The sequence below is a fragment of the Trichomycterus rosablanca genome, chromosome 17 (genome assembly GCF_030014385.1).
Source record: "Trichomycterus rosablanca isolate fTriRos1 chromosome 17, fTriRos1.hap1, whole genome shotgun sequence".
Lineage (NCBI taxonomy): Eukaryota > Metazoa > Chordata > Actinopteri > Siluriformes > Trichomycteridae > Trichomycterus > Trichomycterus rosablanca.
This window is the reverse complement of record NC_086004.1, coordinates 18,887,044-18,907,439: the sequence shown is the minus strand read 5'-3', so window position 1 is coordinate 18,907,439 and position 20,396 is coordinate 18,887,044. Positions and strand designations below refer to the sequence as shown.

Genomic DNA, 20,396 nt, shown 5'->3' with positions numbered 1-20,396 from the left:
TGCCTGCCATAGACTTAGTAAGTAGGTGTGTGTTAATGCAGGTGCCATTGCTGCCGGTGATGGATGGTTCCCGTGCCAGTCAGGCATAAACACTTGATTTTTCAACACCATATTTATCCTGGAAACAATTCGGAGACTTTATTATTAAATCTAGGGCACAATCTCCAGGGTCTGGGTCTCTCGGCTTGATAGTCAGACTGCATCAGACCAAAGGAATTGTATTGGCTGGATCCCAAATAACCAGCCAGATGGACTGAGTATCAGGTGAGTACAACACACACGGGTTCAGGATCAGGGCCAAGTCACATCAGACCGAGGTCGCAGTCTGGCGGCTCATATTACAGCCATCAGGAGAATCCTGAAATGTGCAGCTTTGAAAAAGTGTGTGAACCCTTATTATTCTGTTGATGCATGCTCAATAATCCAGGTACACAGCCGCTCAGGTGGCGCAGCAGTAAAGTACGCTAGCACACCAGAGTTGGGTTTCTAAATGCATCGTATCGAAACTCAGCTCTACCTTTCCGACTGGGTTGGGCGGCAGTATGAACAACATTTGGCTGTTGTTCAGGGTTAGGGGTAGAGTCGGTCCTCATAACTGGTGCGACTGCGGCCCCTGCTGGTTGACTGATGGCGCCTGCACAGGGCTGAGGAATAACATTGAGGGGGGTGTGACCCTCCGTGCTATGAACTCTCTCGGTGTATGAACTCGGCTCGTGCAGGTGAAAAATGCAGGCTGTACTGACTGCGTGCCGGAGGGGGCGCAAGTCAGTTGAGTGGCGTCCTCAGTCAGCGGCAAAAGGGTCGAATCAGTATAGAGGACACAATCAGGGTAATTGGACACAATTAGAGTGGGGATAAAAGTTGGGGGGGAAAAATGCGAAAAAATAGATAATTTAAAAAATAAATAAATAAATAATCAAGGTACACAAATCCACAAAGTTAAATCAGTTCATCTGGACACAAGTTTGTTGTAGAGATACGTTTCGCCAGTACGTTTCGCCAGTCAGTTTGAGTTGGTTCTCCAAACACCGTGTTTCAGTTGCTTTCAAACTCCAGAACATGCTATGCCAGAAATTAGTTCACCCTAAGGACCAGGTTCCTCGACACAAACAGAGTAACGTAGTGTATGCTGTTAGCTGTTAGGAGTATTCACCACCAGCTCAGACTGAAGAAGTCACTTGGATTGAGTGCCTTGGATAAAAGCGTCTGCTAAATGCCACAAATGTAAATGTCTGTGTGGAAGCCCGACCGGAAATGGAATCAGTAGTGGGCTAGGCTGGGGCGACTGATATTAATTCAACATTTGGTGAGACATGGCACAATGATATGAACAAATTGGACACTATTCTGGATTTTTTTTTTTATTTGCTTGAACTTTAGGTCACGCAATCTGGGTCATTTCTGGCTGCACCGTCCAACATTCAACATTTATTAAGCTTTTGGTGACATTGTACTCTACTCTGACATTTACTGTAAACTTTTCCACACATATTGCTCACTTAATGACCGCAAGATACTCAGGTTCTAAGGCTACACACACACAGCTACACAATACTGCTTAGCAGTATTGTCACCAATAAATCTACCTACTTTATCCTCCCTGCTATTACAGGTACTGAATAATCGAACACTTATCAGTAATCTAATGTTCTACCTGTATTTTGATGTTCCACTATGATGAGACTTGCAAAAAGGGATGTCCTATTCAATGTGTTTTCCATTTGTAATTTGCAATATGAGGCGGTCCTAATAATCCTACGGCAATTCAGTTAGCTATGTCCTAGATGACGAAGTCTGTTTATGTATTTTCTACACTTTTTCTCCCTACTTTTAGCGTATCCAATTACCCAATTGCATCATGCTTCCGCTCCACTGATGCCGTTCCACACCCTGATTGAGGAGAGCGAGACTGACACACACCTCCTCCGACACGTTTGCAGTAGCCGACTGCATCTTTTCACCTGCACGAGGCGAGTTCATATGCAGAACAGCTTTGTGTACAGAGATCAACGCATTATTCCTCGACTCGTAATTGCATCAGTTATAAGAAGTCCCTATCCGGCTCCCACCCTGTATGAACAACAAGCCAATTGTTGGCCGGATGGCAGAGCTCAGTTTTAAACCGACGAGTTCAAAATGTCAGGTCTGGTGTTCACCTGAGCGCCCTAGATGTCTAAGTCTAAAGCAGCTAAAAACACTACTCGAATTACTGAGTTTGGAAAACTCGCAACCAATTCTGTGGACACAGAAGGGGGGGTGTCAAAACACAGATGAGAATTTTCATCTTAGAGACCGTTGATCAATGTTCTTGGTCTACATTCAAGTTAAGGTAGTTATTTAGTTATATTATCATTCAATTTATTAGTGCAATGTGGCACTTTTCTGTAAAAAATCTGTTAAATCTGAAAAACAAAAAAACAAATTTTCCCATCAATTTAGTAACACCCTACTTATAGTGCTTGTAAGTGGCAGTCTGAATCTTCTGTGAACAGCGCAACAAAGAGTCTGAAATGCCAACCTTCAGGTTATTTGAAGCTAGAATGCCATTAATTTTTTTAATCAAGACAATAGAAATGCCTGCCAATGATTAACAGTAAAAGTAATAATGCAAATTAAATGTTTAGGAGGTGTAGGAAGTAGAATGTAATGATGAGCAGCGCTGCTCTGGCTGTAACATTTTCATTACGGGTCTTGGTACACTTTCACAGCATACATTAGGCCAGGGTGGACAAACTTTTCGGCTCAAGGGCCACACTGGATTTTAAAATTTGACAGACGGGCCTGGGGGTTTAGAACTAATATAAATTACATGTGAAACTCATGTGAAATCTAAGAAGTAAAGATTGCCCACCTACCTTTTTCAGTTTCAGTGGGAACAGTGTTGTTGGTCACCCTTTTTTTGCCAGTGTATTGCATTTTGGTGACATTCAAATCTTTATTTTCGTGATTAAAGGATGAATTTTTGAATGTGAATGAAATGCCAGACTCACCCTATTATGTGCACGTTTACACATGCGTGAATGTGATTTTTTAAAATGTATTTGTTATTATTTTTATCATTGTTTCTACTTGGTGTATCGTCGTCTAAACAAAACCAATTCAGCGTTAAGCAGCACTTTCGACGTAAGTTAATGGTTTATGTGTGATGTTTTAAACCAGCCAAGTGGTTAGATCACGCTGGCTTGATAGGCGACTCCAGAGGGGTAGTAGGGCTCAGTGCGATGGCAAATGTGACGAATGAATAGTGTAGACCAGATATCTGTTGATGCATGCTCAATAATCCAGGTACACAAATCCACAAAGTTGAATCAGTTCATCTGGACACAAGTTTGTTGTAGAGATACGTATTGCCACTCAATCCGAGTGACTTCTTCAGTGCATGGCATGCGCCATCTAGTGGAATCAATTGAAACGCAGGTTATTTCAGGAAAAAAGGTGAAATTAATGCGGTTTTAGGACAATTTTGTAAATACTCAACGGGCCGGATTTAACAGCCTAACGTATGTGGCCCGCGGGCCGTAGTTTGCCCACTACTGCATTAGACTGTTAAAATGACTAGCATTAAATCCTACAGAAACTGATAGAGTCTTCAAGGCTAATGGGGAAACCTTAATAGATTTCGGCTACTTTGGCACTCATTCTAATAACGCTGAACTGGCTGAATAGAGACTGTAATAGGTTAGTGATTTTTTTCAGTGAAGAAAAACTGAATTAAATTTGCTCTGCTGTACACTGTGTATGCAAGAGTGCAAAGTGCATTAACACACAACGTTTCTGCTTCTCAGGTCATTTTGAAGCCCGACCACAGATTCTTACTTTTTGTTCTTTAGGATTTTTCCCCACATCACTAGAAATGTCGTGTCTACAATATATATATACATACACTGATTAGCCATAATATTAAAAGCACCTCCTTGTTTCTAGACTCACTGTCTATTTTATCAGTTCGACTTACCATATAGAAGCACTTTGTAGTTCTACAATTACCGACTGTAGTCTTATCTATTTCTCTACGTACATTTTTAGCCTGCTTTCACCCTGTTCTGCACCACAGAGCAGGTATTATTTGGGTGGTGGATCATTCTCAGCACTGCAGTGACACTGACATGGTGGTGGTGTGTTAGTGTGTGTTGTGCTGGTATGAGTGGATCAGACACAGCAGTGCTGCTGGAGTTTTTAAACACCTCACTGTCACTGCTGAACTGAGAATAGTCCACCAACCAAAAATATATCCAGCCAACAGTGCCCTGTGGGCAGCGTCCTGTGACCACTGATGAAGGTCTAGAAGATGACCAACTCAAACAGCAGCAATAGATGAGCGATCGGCTCTGACTTTACATCTACAAGGTGGACCAAGTAGGCAGGAGTGTCTAATAGAGTGGACAGTGAGTGGACACTGTATTTAAAAACTGCAGCAGCATTGCTGTGTCTGATCCACTCATACCAGCACAACACACACTAACACACCACCACCATGTCAGTGTCGCTGCAGTGCTGAGAATGACCCACTACCTAAATAATACCTGCTGTACACAGTCATACGTGCCTCTAAGCCTGTGGTGAAATACACGGGACAATCCGCTAGCACACCAGCTCCCGGGTTAGAATCTCAGCTCTGCTACCGCTCGGCTGGGCACCCCCTAACAGGCACAATTGGCTAATGCCTGCAGCAGACAAAATTGGCTTCTAGTCTGCTGAGTGGGAAAAGACCGGACTATGGGGAGGAGTTATCAATGCTGTGTAAGAACAGAAAGTGGAGGAGCGCAGAGATGGGGACTTGGCTATACGTACATGAAGCCGACCTCATGCGCAAATCCACCCAAGGATGGGTGAATAAAGAGGGGCACATGTTGGAAGGAGTGTGTGTCAAGCAAATATACAGTACACCCTCCTTGGACATCGTTGGGGTCCCCAGCAGTGGATTGGCTACACTAAATTGGGAGAAAAAGAACAAATACTGATAAATAAATACACTGCATGGCATTTAGGTGGCATAGCCCACTTTTGCTAAGGTACAGGCTTGAATCACAGCCATGCTTTCGGTTGGCCAAGCTTCTACACAGACATACTAAACAGATTGGCAAGTCCCTGTCAAGTGTATATCTGCTTGTCAGACATTAAACTCAGAGTTTCCCGGTGGAATTGAACCCGCTACAACCCTGACCAGGAAAAAGCAGTTAGATTGCATTTTTGACAGATGCATTACAGTAAAAAGTAGAATTTTAAGTGTATTAGCTTATTTTCTGACCTTTAGTCCTGAGGTAGAGTCCACAGTGGATGAAGTGACGGCCATGGAGGACTCACTGACCATGCTGGAATGCCTCAACTCTGGTGCCTGATTTGACATGTGAGAATTTGTTCTGCAGAAGGAAGATAAACAGAGTTTTTAGCAGATATGAAAAACTAGAACTGTTGGTTATGAAACAGAAAGCAGACTGGCACAGATTCCTTTACATTGACGTGGGAAAACAAACGTTTTAATATCAAGATGGCACAGTGTGGAGCCTAAGCACAAGAAAAGTGGACCAACAAGATTTACTTCATTTAGTTCTTTGGTACTGTAAATGAGATTCATATCAAATGTACTAAGAAGCAGCCAGGATCAAATAACACTTCATTTTAATGCTAGAAAGCAATAATGCCAAACTAAAGCATCAATGAACACCTTCCTAATATTGTGTTGGTCCCCCTTTTGCTGCCAAAACAACCCTGACACATCGAGGCATGGACTCCACTAGACCCCTCAAGGTGTGCTGTGGTATCTGGCACCAAGATGTTAGCAGCTGATCCTTTAACTCCTGTAAGTTGTGAGGTGGGGCCTCCATGGATAGGACTTGTTTGTCCAGCACATCTCACAGATGCTCGATTGGATTGAGATCTAAGGAATTTGGAAACCAAGTCAACACCTCAAACCTCGTTGTTGTGCTCCTCAAACCATTCCTGGATCATTTTGCTTTGTGGCAGGGCGCATTATCCTGCTGAAAGAGGCCACAGCCATCAGGGAATACCGCTTCCATGAAAGGGTGTACATGGTCTGCAACAATGCTTAGGTAGGTGGTACGTGACAAAGTAACATCCACATGGATGGCCAAGGACCCAAGGCTTCCCAGCAAAACATTGCTTAAAGAATCACACTGCCTCTGCCAGCTTGCCTTCTTCCCATGGTGCATCCTGGTGCCATGTGTTCCCCAGGTAAGCGACGCACACGCACCCGGCCAGCCACGTGATGTAAAAGAAAACGTGATTCATCAGATCAGGCCACCTTCTTCCATTGTTGGCGGTTTCTGCAGGGGACAGGGGTCAGCATGGGCACCCTGACTGGTCTGCAATGCACTGTGTATTCTGACACCTTTCTATCAGAACCAGCATTAACTTCTTCAGCAATTTGAGCTGTGGGTCAGACCACACGGGCCAGCCTTCACTCCCCACGTGCATCAATGAGCCTTGGCTGCCAATTACCCTGTCGCCGGTGTACCACTGTTCCTTCCATGGACCACTTTTGATAGATACTGACCACTGCAGACTGGGAACACCTGCAACAAGAGCTGCAGTTTTGGAGATGCTCTGACCCAGTCGTCTAGCCATCACAATTTGACCCTTGTCAAACTCACTCAAATCCTTACGCTGGCCCATTTTTCCTGCTTCTCAACACACATCAACTTTGAGGATAAAATGTTCACTTGCTGCCTAATATATCCCACCCACTAACAGGTGCCATGATGATAGATAATCAGTGTTATTCACTTGTCCTGTCAGTGGTCATAATGTTATTCACACAATTCATTTCCAACCTCTCACATTGTGAACATTCTCTATCTTCATAGCAGTGACATCAGCATGGCTATATCAGGATTACACAGTCATATCTGGCACCGACCATGAACTCCCTGAGGATGGCACTTTGGGAATGCACAGATCAATTAACACCTCTCGACACCAACACTGTTCAAGAACTTCCTATGACTGTTGTTTCACACCAATTTCTGATCATCCCATTTCTTGTAATTTGAATAATAACACATAAGTGAGATATGCTTATGTGTTTTCCATTACAGTAGACCCTTGACTTACGAATTTAATTGGTTCAGAAGGGCTGTTCTTAAGTCAAAATGTTCGTTAGTTAAACCTATTTTTCCCATAAGAAATCATGTAAACAGAATCTAATCTGTGCCAGACCTCCCAAACCACCCCTTACCTAACCTTTCTAATGTCTTAAATGGTCTTTTTTGCTTTAAATACAAGTATATTTTCCATTAATCCTAAATTATAGAATAGATAATACTGTAATAAACAATAATAAACAACAATACACAGTAGTAGTGTACATAAAACACACACACCACATTTCAGTACAGTACGTGTGCTTTACTATACACCATAATACATTTTCTTCTTTTTTTTAATAAAATGTATCTACCATTAACAACAATAACTCATATTTCTCTATTATTTCCTTCTTTATTTCAATAGTATTGTATTTTGTAGGTGTAGTTGCACGAAAGAAAGAATACTTTACTCAGCGACTTCCTTCTTCTCTCTTACTCAATGTCCCCTCTGTCAGATACACAGTGACAGCTACTGGCAGAAGTAATTATACAACAACGAATAGTAATCGATTTGTTCATTTTCTCACCACTATGCTTCCTCTGCAACTTTTTTGAGGCCGTTTTAATATTGAATTTTACAAAATATAAAGAAAACACCTGTCCGAATGTTCGCTCACTGTATACAAATAGAGAGAGAGACCGTCGGAGTTAGCTTGTTCGTGACGTCACGTGTTTCGCGAATTTTGGTTCGTAATCCAAAATTTGTTCGTATGTTAAGCTGAAAAAGATCGTTCGTAACCCAAAATGTTCGTATGGTAAACCGTTCGTAACCCAAGGGTCTACTGTATAAGGTATTTATAAATTAGGCAATAAATCTGACTTTGAAATCTGGCAAAGGGTAAAAAAAACCTGCTTATGAGTGGGCCTGTCAGAATAATGAAAAAACAATGACAAACAGAAGTATCAGGTGTAAAAAATATAAGTAATACAACTTGCAGAGTACAAAATGAAGTCCCACCGCAAAGCAAGAATCGCAAGTAGAAAATAGAGACTACCATCCTATTGGAGCAAAAACACTGAATCCTATTTATGTGTTGGCCAGTAAATAAGAGGAACAAAGAGACAGACAGGCTGAAAAAAAATTAAGAAAGAGGGCTGGGCTGCTACTCAATCCACCAGCAAGTGACAACCCAAATGCTCTCCAAGAACCAAAAAAGGAAAACAGCAGCAAAAAAAAAAAAAAAAAAAAAAAAAAAAACCTGCCACACCACTACTCAAGACAATTTAAGTCCAGGGCGAGGCTCCTGTGATAAAAACATAAGAAAGCTTCCATGCCCACTGGCTGGGTTTCCTCAAACCAAAAAAGCCAGTAGGAAGGCAGGGCAAGTCGACAAATCCAACCCACCAGCCAAACAAACCACAAAAGGGATCAGGTAATCAGATGATTCAGTAATGGGCTGAGTTACAAGACCACTTGATTAGATGATGACAATGAATGAAATGAGATACATATAGGGACAAAAGAATCAGTCCTCACATTACTTGTGTTGTATCAGGACATTCCTAATGTCCCTGCACTGCTTCACTGCAGGATTAAATCTAGCTCTAAAGTTAAACATCAAACATTAATATGTTACTATACTAGACATGTTCATTAATAAAGTGCCGTAGACAGTCCACAAGAAAATCATTCACTAGGCATTAAAACAAACCTCCACTACACAGGTGCACTTGAGGATTTTCTGGATTCAATTTAAGACCTTTTAATGACATGTCTGTGAAGCTCAATGTGCCTGGATGTCATTGTAACACCATCATCTAACAGACCACAAGTCCGTAAAGAACACATTCATCCTTCAACTGATTTCACATTGATTTAAACAAAATATAGATTCTGAATTATAAACTGGTATGAAATACTGTACATTAACACATGAAGAGGTATCATTTACATTGCACATTTAGATTAAATATTTGATGTTTTCAAAAGTGCCGGAAATGTGTCGGCTGTAAGTGTGTGTGGGTGGAACAGGGTAATCACAAATCAAGGGTGTCACCCTGTCTACCCAGCTAAACCACTGGCACGACAAGCAGCCTGTTGAGACTAGTTGAGACACCCACTTGTGCATGAGTTTTACCTGGCTTTTAAAATCACAAAGTGTGTGTCTGAGTGTACTAAACATAATAGCAGTAATAAAAAGGTCACACACTCTAACATTTTGTTGGACCGCCTTTAGCTTTGATTACGACAAGCATTCGCTGTGGCATCGTTTCCACAAGCTTCTGCAATGTCACAACATTTATTTCAGTCCAGAGTTGCATTAATTTTTCCCCAAGATCTTGTATTGATTATGGGAGATTTGGATCACTGCGCAAAGTCTTCTCCAGCACATCCCAAAGATTCTCAATGGGGTTCAGGTCTGGACTCTGTGGTGGCCAGTCCATGTGTGAAAATGATGTCTCGTGCTCCCTGAACCACTCTTTCACAATTTGAGCCCGATGAATCCTGGCATTATCATCTTGAAATATGCCCGTGCCATCAGGGAAGAAAAAATCCATTGATGGAATAACCTGGTCGTTCAGTATATTCAGGTAGTCAGCTGACCTCATTCTTTGGGCACATAACGTTGCTGAACCTAGACCTGACCAACTGCAGCAACCCCAGATCATAGTACTGCCCCCACAGGCTTGTACGGTAGGCACTAGGCATGATGGGTGCATCACTTCAGCCGCCTCTCCTTACCCTGATGCGCCCATCGCTCTGGAACAGGGTAAATCTGGACTCATCAGACCACATGACCTTCTTGCATTGCTCCAGAGTCCAATCTTTATGCTCCCTAGCAAATTGAAGCCCTTTTTGCCGGTTAGCCTCACTGACAAGTGGTTTGCTTAAGGCTACACAGCTGTTTAGTCCCAATCCCTTGAGTTCCCTTTCGCATTGTGCATGTGGAAATGCTCTTACTTTCACTATTAAACATATCCCTGAGTTCTACTGTAGTTTTTCTACCATTTGATTTCACCAAACCTTTAAGTGATCGCCGATCACGATCATTCAAGATTTTTTTCCGACCACATTCCTTCCTCGAGGATGATGTTTCCCCACTGTCCTTCCACTTTTTAACATTCTTAATTTAGGTGAGAATGTTAGATCAATTATTATTTTTAAGGTTGTCATGTAAACTGTTTCAGTTCTCAGATTTTGAGAAATTTAATTTAAAAAGCTGGATTTTTTTTTTTTTTTTTTATAATAATATGCTAGTAACAAGAATTTTATTTAGTCCATTTTTAATTGGTCAATCTGAGATGAGTTAACGTCCAGAGAACTCTATATAGAATTTTTGTAGAGAATTAATGAAGGTATTAAATACTGAATAATGATCAGATTCATTCATTCATTCATTTTCATTTTTATTTAGTCCATTTGGAATTGGTCCATCTGAGATGACTTAACATCCAGAGAACTCTATATAGAATTTTTTTGTAGAAAATTAAGGTATTAAATACTGAAAAATGATCGGATTCATTCATTCATTTCCATTTTTATTTAGTCCATTTGGAATTGGTCCATCTGAGAAATGTCCAGAGAACTCTATATAGAATTTCTGTAAAAAAATAAAAATAAAGTATTAAATACTGAATAATGATCAGATTTATTCATTCATTCATTTCCATTTTATTTAGTCCATTTTTAATTGGTCCATCTGAGATGAGTTAATGTCCAGAGAACTCTATATAGATTTTTTGTAGAAAATTAATTAAGGTATTAAATACTGAATAATGATCAGATTCATTTATTCATTTCCATTTTTATGGAATTATTTCATTTTCCTAAAAACACAAAGCAGTAACACGCCTCAAACAGAACGCCAATTAATCGCAAGGCCTCGACCATCTCTGTCCCAGACATAGCCAATGATGTCTGTATAGCAATGCTGGAAATTCGAACCCAGGATCTCGGTGGGTTTGGGCTAGCTCAGTTTACTGCTGCACCACCCGGGGCGTAAATATTGTAAATAAATATGCAGTTACTGCAGACCTAAAGCCAATGTCATGTAATTAAACCAAAATAAAACAACCATCATGTTTAAGCAGATAGAACTCACCCAGATAAGCACATTTAAGAACGCCACAACTAGCTGATGTCATTATTTTCAGAGCTGCATAAGATTACATCACAGGACAGTGACTGAGCGTAGGGCAACTATTTACACACACACACACACACCCATCATTGTTCTACCCCCACATGACGAAATGAATAGTTTTCCAGTGAACTGTGAATACTTCCTGTCGTTTAAGGTCTTTAAAATCCAAGGCAAACATCAAAACCAGACGAAAGAGCCAGAACAGGCGGGGATGAACTCCTCAGAGGAGTGACACTTTTCTCTAGTTCTCACTTTTCTTTTGTATTGGTTACTGGTCCTTCATTCAATATTTCCCAATAAGAATTCCCTGAAGGAAAATGCAGAGGGAAAATATTTCAGAGCCGAGACGCAGACTACCTGTGATAGATGAGCCGGTCGTGCCACTACGGAGCCCGACTATTAGCTGTATCTTAAAATCATTGATGTCTTCTTGTAAAGTTTAATAGTCGATTAATTTTAGCTGGACCTGTTCGGAGCAGTTTGCTGATTCAGCACAGTTTGGAAGTTGAAAATGCTGAGCTTATAGCTTTACAGCTTTTCTATACAATTACAAACCAACTTCTTTTATTATTTATTTCAAGTCTTTTTGAAGTCTGTGACAAAACTCATTTCCAGAAAAGTATATATACACCGATCAGCCATTACATTAAAACCACCTCCTTGTTTCTACACACACTGTCCAATTTATCAGCTCCACTTACCATATAGAAGCACATTGTAGTTCTACAATTACTGACTGTAGTCCATCTGTTTCTCTGCATACTTTGTTTGCCCCCTTTCATGCTGTTCTTCAATGGTCAGGACCCCCACAGGACCACCACAGAGTAGGTATTATTTGGGTGTTGGATCATTCTCAGCACTGCAATGACCCCGACATGGTGGTGGTGTGTTAGTGTGTGTTGTGCTTGTATGAGTGGATAAGACACAGCAATGCTGCTGGAGCTTTTAAACACCTCACTGTCACTGCTGGACTGAGAATAGCCCACCAACCAAAAATATCCAGCCAACAGTGCCCTGTGGGCAGCGTCCTGTGTCCACTGATGAAGGAAGCAACAAATAGATGAGCGATCGTCTCTGACTTTACATCTACAAGGTGGACCAACTAGGTAGGAGTGTCTAATAGAGTGGACAGTGAGTGGACACGGTATGTAAAAACTCGAGCAGTGCTGCTGTGTCTTATCCACTCATACCAGCACAACACACACTAACACACCACCACCATGTCAGTGTCACTGCAGTACTGAGAATGATCCACCACCTAAATAATACCTGCATGTAGAGAAACAGATGGACTACAGTCAGTAATTGTAGAACTACAAAGTGCTTCTATATGGTAAGTGGAGCTGATAAAATGAACAGTGAGTGTAGAAACAAGGAGGTGGTTTTAATGTTATGGCTGATCATATATACAAGAACACAAATATCCAATGTTTTCACTGTCCAATTTTATTGTGATTTGTAAATATAAACACATGTAGAGCATAAGGCCTGCAGGACAATCAAAAAAGTTGGGACAGAGGCATGTTTAGCACTGTTACATCACCTTACTATTAATTTACCGGGCAAAAGGTAGGAAACACTCCGGGACAGGCCTCCAGTCTATCAAAGGGCAAACACATACACACACACACACACTCCAATATCTCCGGGGGGACACCGGAGGTCCCAGAGCAAACCCATGCTGACATGGTGAGAACATGCAAACTCCACACAGAAAGGACTCAGATGGCTCCACCTGGGAATCGAACCCAGGACCTTCTTGCCAAAACATAAAATGCCCCAACTTCTTTAAGAACAGGATTTGTAAGATTTTGCTATTTTATTTGAGAATCTCTTTCCTGCTTTGCATATACACCGACTAGGCATAACATTATGACCACTGACAGGTAAAATGAATAACACTGATTATCTCTTCATCATGGCACCTGTTAGTGGGTGGGATATATTAAGCAGCAAGTGAACATTTTATCCTCAAAGTTGATGTGTTAGAAGCAGGAAAAACATCACGTGGATGGCCGGGTGCGTGTGCGTCGCTTACCTGGGGAACACATGGCACCAGGATGCACTATGGGCGGAAGGCAACCCGGCGGAGGCAGTGTGATGCTTTGGGCAATGTTGTGCTGGAAAACATTGGGTCCTGCCATCCATGTGGATGTTACTTTGACACGTACCACCTACCTAAGCATTGTTGCAGACCATGTACACCCTTTCATGGAAGCGGTATTCCCAGATGGCTGTGGCCACTTTAAGCAGGATGACGCGCCCTGCCACAAAGCAAAATGATTCAGGAATGGTTTCAGGAGCACAACAACGAGTTTGAGGTGTTGACTTGGCCTCCAAATTCACCAGATCTCAATTCAATCGAGCATCTGTGGGATGTGCTGGACAAACAAGTCCGATCCATGGAGACCCCACATCGCAACCTGCTAACATCTTGGCGCCAGATGCCACTGCACACCTTCAGGGGTCTAGTGGAGTTCATCTTGTGTATTACACCACTCCAGTGTACATGAGCATTTTAATAGCAATAAGAATTCTCTTTTAGCCTTTGATAGCAGGACAATACACTGTACAACAACACTGGCACTTGTGGCACTCAGATAATCACCTTTCTCAACCCACAACAAACTGGACTTGCTTTATAATGCCCACAAAGCAGGGTTAACAGCTTAACATGTGACTAAAGCAGTATTCTTACACGTTATGAACAGAGAGTTAAAAAGAATGTGTTCAGCTATTCAGTGGAATTTGAGAGGCTTGTGGCTTGGCTCGGTTAACCCCCACTCATAGTGGAAGCAGTTGGGTGTGTACGTATGTGAGTAAGCACTGCCGATAATACTTTCCCAGATTCAGAAAGGATATTTTAAACGCACATGAAATTAACACCCTTTCTGTCAGCTGTAAGAGGGTGATATTGATATAGTGTCCCACAGATGACCAGATGTTAGGCAGGTTTAATTTTCTACTGCTAGATGAAGGAAAAAATCAGAGCCCGTGTATGCAACGGATAAAAATGATGTGATAAAATTGGAAAGATATACACTGATTAGCCATAACATTATAACCACACTCACTGTCCATTTTATCAGCTCCATTTACCATATAGAAGCACTTTGTAGTTCTACAATTACTGACTGTAGTCCATCTGTTTCTCTACATACTTTTCTATCCTGCTTTCACCCTGTTCTTCAATAGTCAGGACCCCCACAGGACCACCACAGAGCAGGTATTATTTAGGTGGTGGATCATTCTCAGTACTGCACTGACAATGACATGGTGGTGGTGTGTAAGTGTGTGTTGTGCTGGTATGAGTAGATCAGACACAGCAGCGCTGCTGGAGTTTTTTTTAAATACCATGTCCACTCGCTGTCCACTCTACTAGACACTCCTACCTAGTTGGTCCACCTTGTAGATGTAAAGTCAGAGACGATCACAATTCTACTGCTGCTGTTTGAATTGGTCATCTTCTAGACCTTCAACCGTGGACACAGGACGCTGCCTACGGGGCGCTGTTGGCTGGATGTTTTTGGTTGGTGGACTATTCTCAGTCCAGCAGTGACAGTGAGGTGTTTAAAAACTCCATCAGTGCTGCTAGGTGGACCAACTAGATAGGAGTAACCAATAGAGTGGACAGTGAGTGGACATGGTATTTAAAAACTCCAGCAGCGCTGCTGTGTCTTATCCACTCATACCAGCACAACACACACTAACACACCACCACCATGTCAGTGTCACTGCAGTGCTGAGATTATCCACCACCCAAATAATACCTGCTCTGTAGTGGTCCTGGGAGAGTCCTGACTATTGAAGAACAGCAAAAAAGGGGGCTAACAAATCATGCAGAGAAACAGATGGACTACAGTCAGTAATTGTAGAACTACAAAGTGCTCCTATATGGTAAGTGGAGCTGATAAAATGGATAGTGAGTGTAGAAACAAGGAGGTGGTTTTAATCTTATGGCAGATCAGTGTATATATACTGTATATATATGAAATGAAATGGAACTAAATACCTCTGTAGGCAATTGGTGCGACTGAACCAGCTGAACTCAATTATAAGGGGTGTCTACATATTTTTAGACAAATTGTCAGTTACGTTCACTATACATCATGCATGTAAGAGGATTGTGTAAATGAGCACGAGTTCGCCGTAATGACCCGGGCTTTAATGAAATGACCAGAGTCCACAGGGGGCTCCTTGGGCACTATTGATTACATTCAGCTATTCAATGGACGCACAAGTCGAGCACGAGCTGCTAGCTCATTCCTATTTCTGCTCGTTTCTGCTAGCGCTGTCACTATTTGTGCTATGACGAAGCTTTTAGCTCACACCTTCCTCACACTGAGCTCTTAATAAGAGACATTAATCAGGCCCTAGATGAGCACTTGCTTGCCCAACGTCTGCCTGGGTAAATAATGAGCTTGATAGGTGCATGTCATATTCTCATACATTTTTAATATGCTTTATTATTCATTTTTCCAACACTGTAACTGCATAAACTCTCTCAAAATACAAACACTTCAGTCAGATGTAAAAACTTTAATTAAATACAGTATTTAAGAGATCATCTGTATTGGACTGATTGGATAGAACCATGAGTAATGCTCGAGTAATGCTTGAGTTACACCCACCACCACTGAGATCAGGATCTAAATCTCAGCCGTGGGAAGAGTTAGGGGAAAGCTGGGTATAATGGATGGCACGCACAGTGTCCTGGGGTATTCCTGCTTTGCATCCAGTGTTTTCTAGTATTACTGGGCCCGCAGTGACCCTGACCAGGATAAAGCAGTGGATAAAAAAATCAATAAATAAATAAATTAATATTAAAGCTGCGGTCAGAGCACAGTGTCAGCCATTGTACAACACCCTTGGAGAAGACTGGGTTAAAGGCCTTGCTCAAGGACCCAACAGTGGCTGCATAGCAGAGCCTGGATTCGAACCGACAATCTTCCGATTGATAGCCCAATGCATTACACACTGGGCTACCTATTTTGTTAGATAGATTACACAATTTATCAAATGTTATTGATACTATATGTTTTTGCAAATGATGTTAAAATAAACTCAACAGTCAAAAGTATGTGGACACCGTTTCTAAATATTCAGCCGTACCAATTGATTACAAGTGTATAAAACTTGACTTCGTTTTAATGCCTTTAATGCAATTTTTTATTTAAAACCAGCTGCTTATTCATAACATTAAAACCACCTCCTTGTTTCTACACTCACTGTCTATTTTATCAGCACTTACCATATAGAAGCACTTTGTAGTTGTACAATTACTGACTGTAGTCCATCTGTTTCTCTGCATGCTTTGTTAGCCCCCTTTCATGCTGTTCTTCAATGGTCTGGACCCCCACAGGACCACCACAGAGCAGGTATTATTTGGGTGGTGGGTCATTCTCAGCACTACAGTGATACTGACATGTGGTGGTGTATTAGTGTGTGATGTGCTGGTATGAGTGGACTGAGAATAGTCCACCAACCAAAAATATCCGGCCAACAGCGTCCCATGGGCAGCGTCCTGTGACCACTGATGAAGGTCTAGAAGATGACCGACTCAAACAGCAGCAATAGATGAGCGATCGTCTCTGACTTTACATCTACAAGGTGGACCAACTACGTAGGAGTGTCTAATAGAGTGGACAGTGAGTGGACACGGTATTTAAAAACTCCAGCAGCGCTGCTGTGTCTGATCAACTCATACCAGCACAACACACACTAACACACCACTATGTCAGTGTCAAAGCAGTGCTGAGAATGATCCACCACCCAAATAATACCTGCTCTGTAGTGGTCCTGTGGGGGTCCTGATCATTAAAGAACAGGCTAAAAAAGTATGTGGAGAAACAGATGGACTACAGTCAGTAATTGTAGAACTACAAATTGCTTCTATATAAGTGGTAAGTGGGTGTAGAAACCAGGAGGTGGTTTTAATGTTATGGCTGATCGGTGTATGTAGTGCCTGCTCCATCCTGAGCCAACCCATGGATGCTTACACATTTAATCACTCACTTAACCTAACCCTATAAGAAGCTGGAAGAAATTTGGGCACAACATGACCATGCTAGGCTACTCATCAGCAGTGATTGAAAGCAGGATTTGAATCCAGGTCCTCAGCTTCCTGAAGCTTTAACTACCAGACCTGTCATTGAGTTCAGTTAAAAAGGTGTGGTCGACTGTTTACCTGTAAACATTTGACATTCCTGCTAGATATGATGGGAACCTGGCATGGTTGTACCGAAAATGCCCAGAACTCACTACAGACGTTATTACAGACTTGACTGAATAATGAAGAACTCCAATTGCTTCATTCAAATTATTGTCCAGGCCACCCAAAAAGCATGGAGGTATATGCTGAGTCTGGTTTCTCTCAAGGTTTCTTACTTTAATTTAAGGGAGTTTTTCCTCACCACTGTCGCACTTGGCTTGCTCAACAAAGGTTTTTGGTCTGTCGGTCCTGGATTCTGTAAAGTTGCTTTGAGACAATGTGTACTATAAAAAGCACTTGACTTGACATTTGTTTTGGCTTACTGATTGTGTTACGCTTCACCTCTACCGATACAACCCTGCACTGCTGACTGAGGAGCTTCGCAACTGACACGTGCTCAGTACCGACCGCCTCTTTTCGCCTGCACGAGGCGAGTTCATATGCGGATCAGCCTTGTGCACGGAGAGCCACACCCTGATCAGCATTATTCCCCAACTCTACACAGGCGCCATCAATCAGCCAGCAGAGGTCGTAATTGAACCAGTTATGAAATGAGGAACCCTGGTCAGGGTCATCCCACCCTGAACAATAGGTAATCGTTGTTCATGTAGCCGCCCAGCCCAGCCGGATGGCAGAGCTGAGATTCGATATGATGCATTCGAAATCCCAGCTCTGGTGTGATAGTGTGTTTTACCGCTGCACCACCTGAGCGGCCGTCGTCAATTATTTTTAATCAATTGTTAATGTAATCCCAACATTCAATTCATAACATTCCATGACCAAATTGGAAGTCTTGAGCTCTCGTTGGATACTTATATCACCTTACAGCAAATTGGAGTAACAGTCATAACTGTTATTATGACACATTAAGGGCTCATTTACAGCTCCCAAAAGTTTTAAAGCAAGCATGTATATGAGCAAAACCTGAGTTATTACCATAAATCCATTATCTGTGACAATAATAAAGCATAATACAGATCACTCATTCTATGTGATAATATAAACAACTGCAAACAGAGTAGGATGAGAAAATGAACAGACGCAGTGAGGTGATTAGCATTTCATCATCCAATATTATTCAAAATTACAGTCCGCCACCTATCGACTATGGCACAAGAAAATGTACATAAATCACCCAACCTCATGAGTGTAATATGAAAGATGAAACACTTACTGTTCCTGCACAATGAACTCTATGTTATCCGGAGATATCTGGCCCGTTACGGGGTGCCGGAACGCAGTGGTCCTCTGATTGTGGCTGGGTAAAATGAGAAAGAGAGAGGAGAGGCAGAACAGTTAGTTGATGTAAAACACATAACAGGAAGAGAGGAAAACAAAATGAGTAATGCATCAATTCACAGGTTGTTCAGTTTTGGCCCCCGGTGCATGTGTTATAGCTGCACATTCTACAGTAGCTCACCAAGAGCCTGGATGATTTTCCCAGCACAGTGCAGAATGTGGAACAGGCCTCTGGCCAAACCTCGGCTCACACTGTTTCACACAGAGTGTAAAGCTCAGCACAGACCTCAGAACCACCACTGGATTGTACTGATTTTAATTACATGAGGTCACAGGTCACTTTAACGGATTAAAGGATTTTAGTGTCAATGGCAAGAATTAAAAAATACAAGGATGTACTGCTCCAAGAAAATAAAGTAAAAAGTAATATGCTTTTAATTCCTACGTGTATTATTGTTGTTTTTTGCTTTATTATGATTATTATAATTATGATTATACATATTATTATTATTATTATTATGACTGTTGTTGTTGAAGATGATAATAATTGCTCTTTTTGTATTATTATTATTTCTTACTATTATTATTTGCTTTACTATGATTATTATGATTATGCCTATTATTATTAATATTATTATTATTCACTATTATTATTATTATTATTATTACTATTATTTATTAATATTTATTATTATTTGCTTTACTATGATTATTATGATTATGCCTATTATTATTATTATTATTATTGTTATTACTATTTGCTATTATTATTATTATTATTATTTGCTTTATTATGATTATTATGATTAGGCCTATTATTATTATTATTAATATTATTATTATTATTATTTATTAATATTTATTAAGAGTATTATTTGCTTTACTATAATTATTATTATTATGCCTATTATTATTATTATTTATATTGTTATTACTACTCACTATTATTATTATTATTAACTTTATTATGATTATTAAGATTATGCCTAGTATTATTATTTATATTGTTATTACTATTCACTACTGTGATTATAATTATTAAGATGATCAAGATTATAATAATAATAATAATTATTATTATTATTATTATTATTATTATTATTATTGTTACTATTATTAAGCTGTTGTTGTTTATGCCTATTATTATTATGATTATAATTATTATTATTTACCTTATTGTGATTATTATGATTATTATTATTATGGTTATTATTATTATTATTATTTATATTGTTAATACTATTCACTATTATGATTATAACTATTAAGATTATTATCATTATTATTATTGGCAGTTTTCTAAGTTTCATACTTTTATACCCTACCTCTTTGAGAAATACAAATTTCTGGCTAACACAGTGGTTCATAAAATTTTTAAGCTTGGCCACAGTAGGCCACTGCAGTAGTCAGGAGGCTGTCTCACGGGCTGCACACATGCATTAATATACAGGAATAATAGGCTTACTGATGGAATAGCGCACTGCACCTCCATGGCTGTTTTGAGACTGCAGGGCAATTCTAAAATCTGACTGATAGTCCGCACTGCAAATGAAAGGTGACCGAATCTAATGTGTCTATTCGTACTGTAGTCACTTTTGTGTTTGTAGCAAGCTTGGTTGCTATGGTAATGACGCAGTGATGCTGAGGAGAGAGGAGGAGGCAAATGATAGCCAGTTAGCTTGCTACCGACATGGATATTTCACAATGGATTGTGTTATTAGGGCAATGTCTAGTCATGGTTATGAACGTATCTGG

The 20,396-nt window shown here is 40.7% G+C and overlaps 1 protein-coding gene across 7 annotated transcripts in view; it reads right to left on the bottom strand.

Moving 5' to 3' along the window:
* plekha7b (pleckstrin homology domain containing, family A member 7b) overlaps positions 1–20,396 on the bottom strand; it is a 201,084-nt gene that overhangs the window by 63,367 nt on the left and 117,321 nt on the right. For all 7 annotated transcript variants that reach the window (XM_063013505.1, XM_063013507.1, XM_063013509.1 and 4 more), the window contains 2 exons: positions 18,577–18,660; positions 5,249–5,360 (listed from right to left, as the gene is read on the bottom strand). In XM_063013505.1, coding sequence (XP_062869575.1) covers positions 5,249–5,360; positions 18,577–18,660 — 196 coding nt within the window. The remainder of the gene's footprint in view (positions 1–5,248; positions 5,361–18,576; positions 18,661–20,396) is intronic.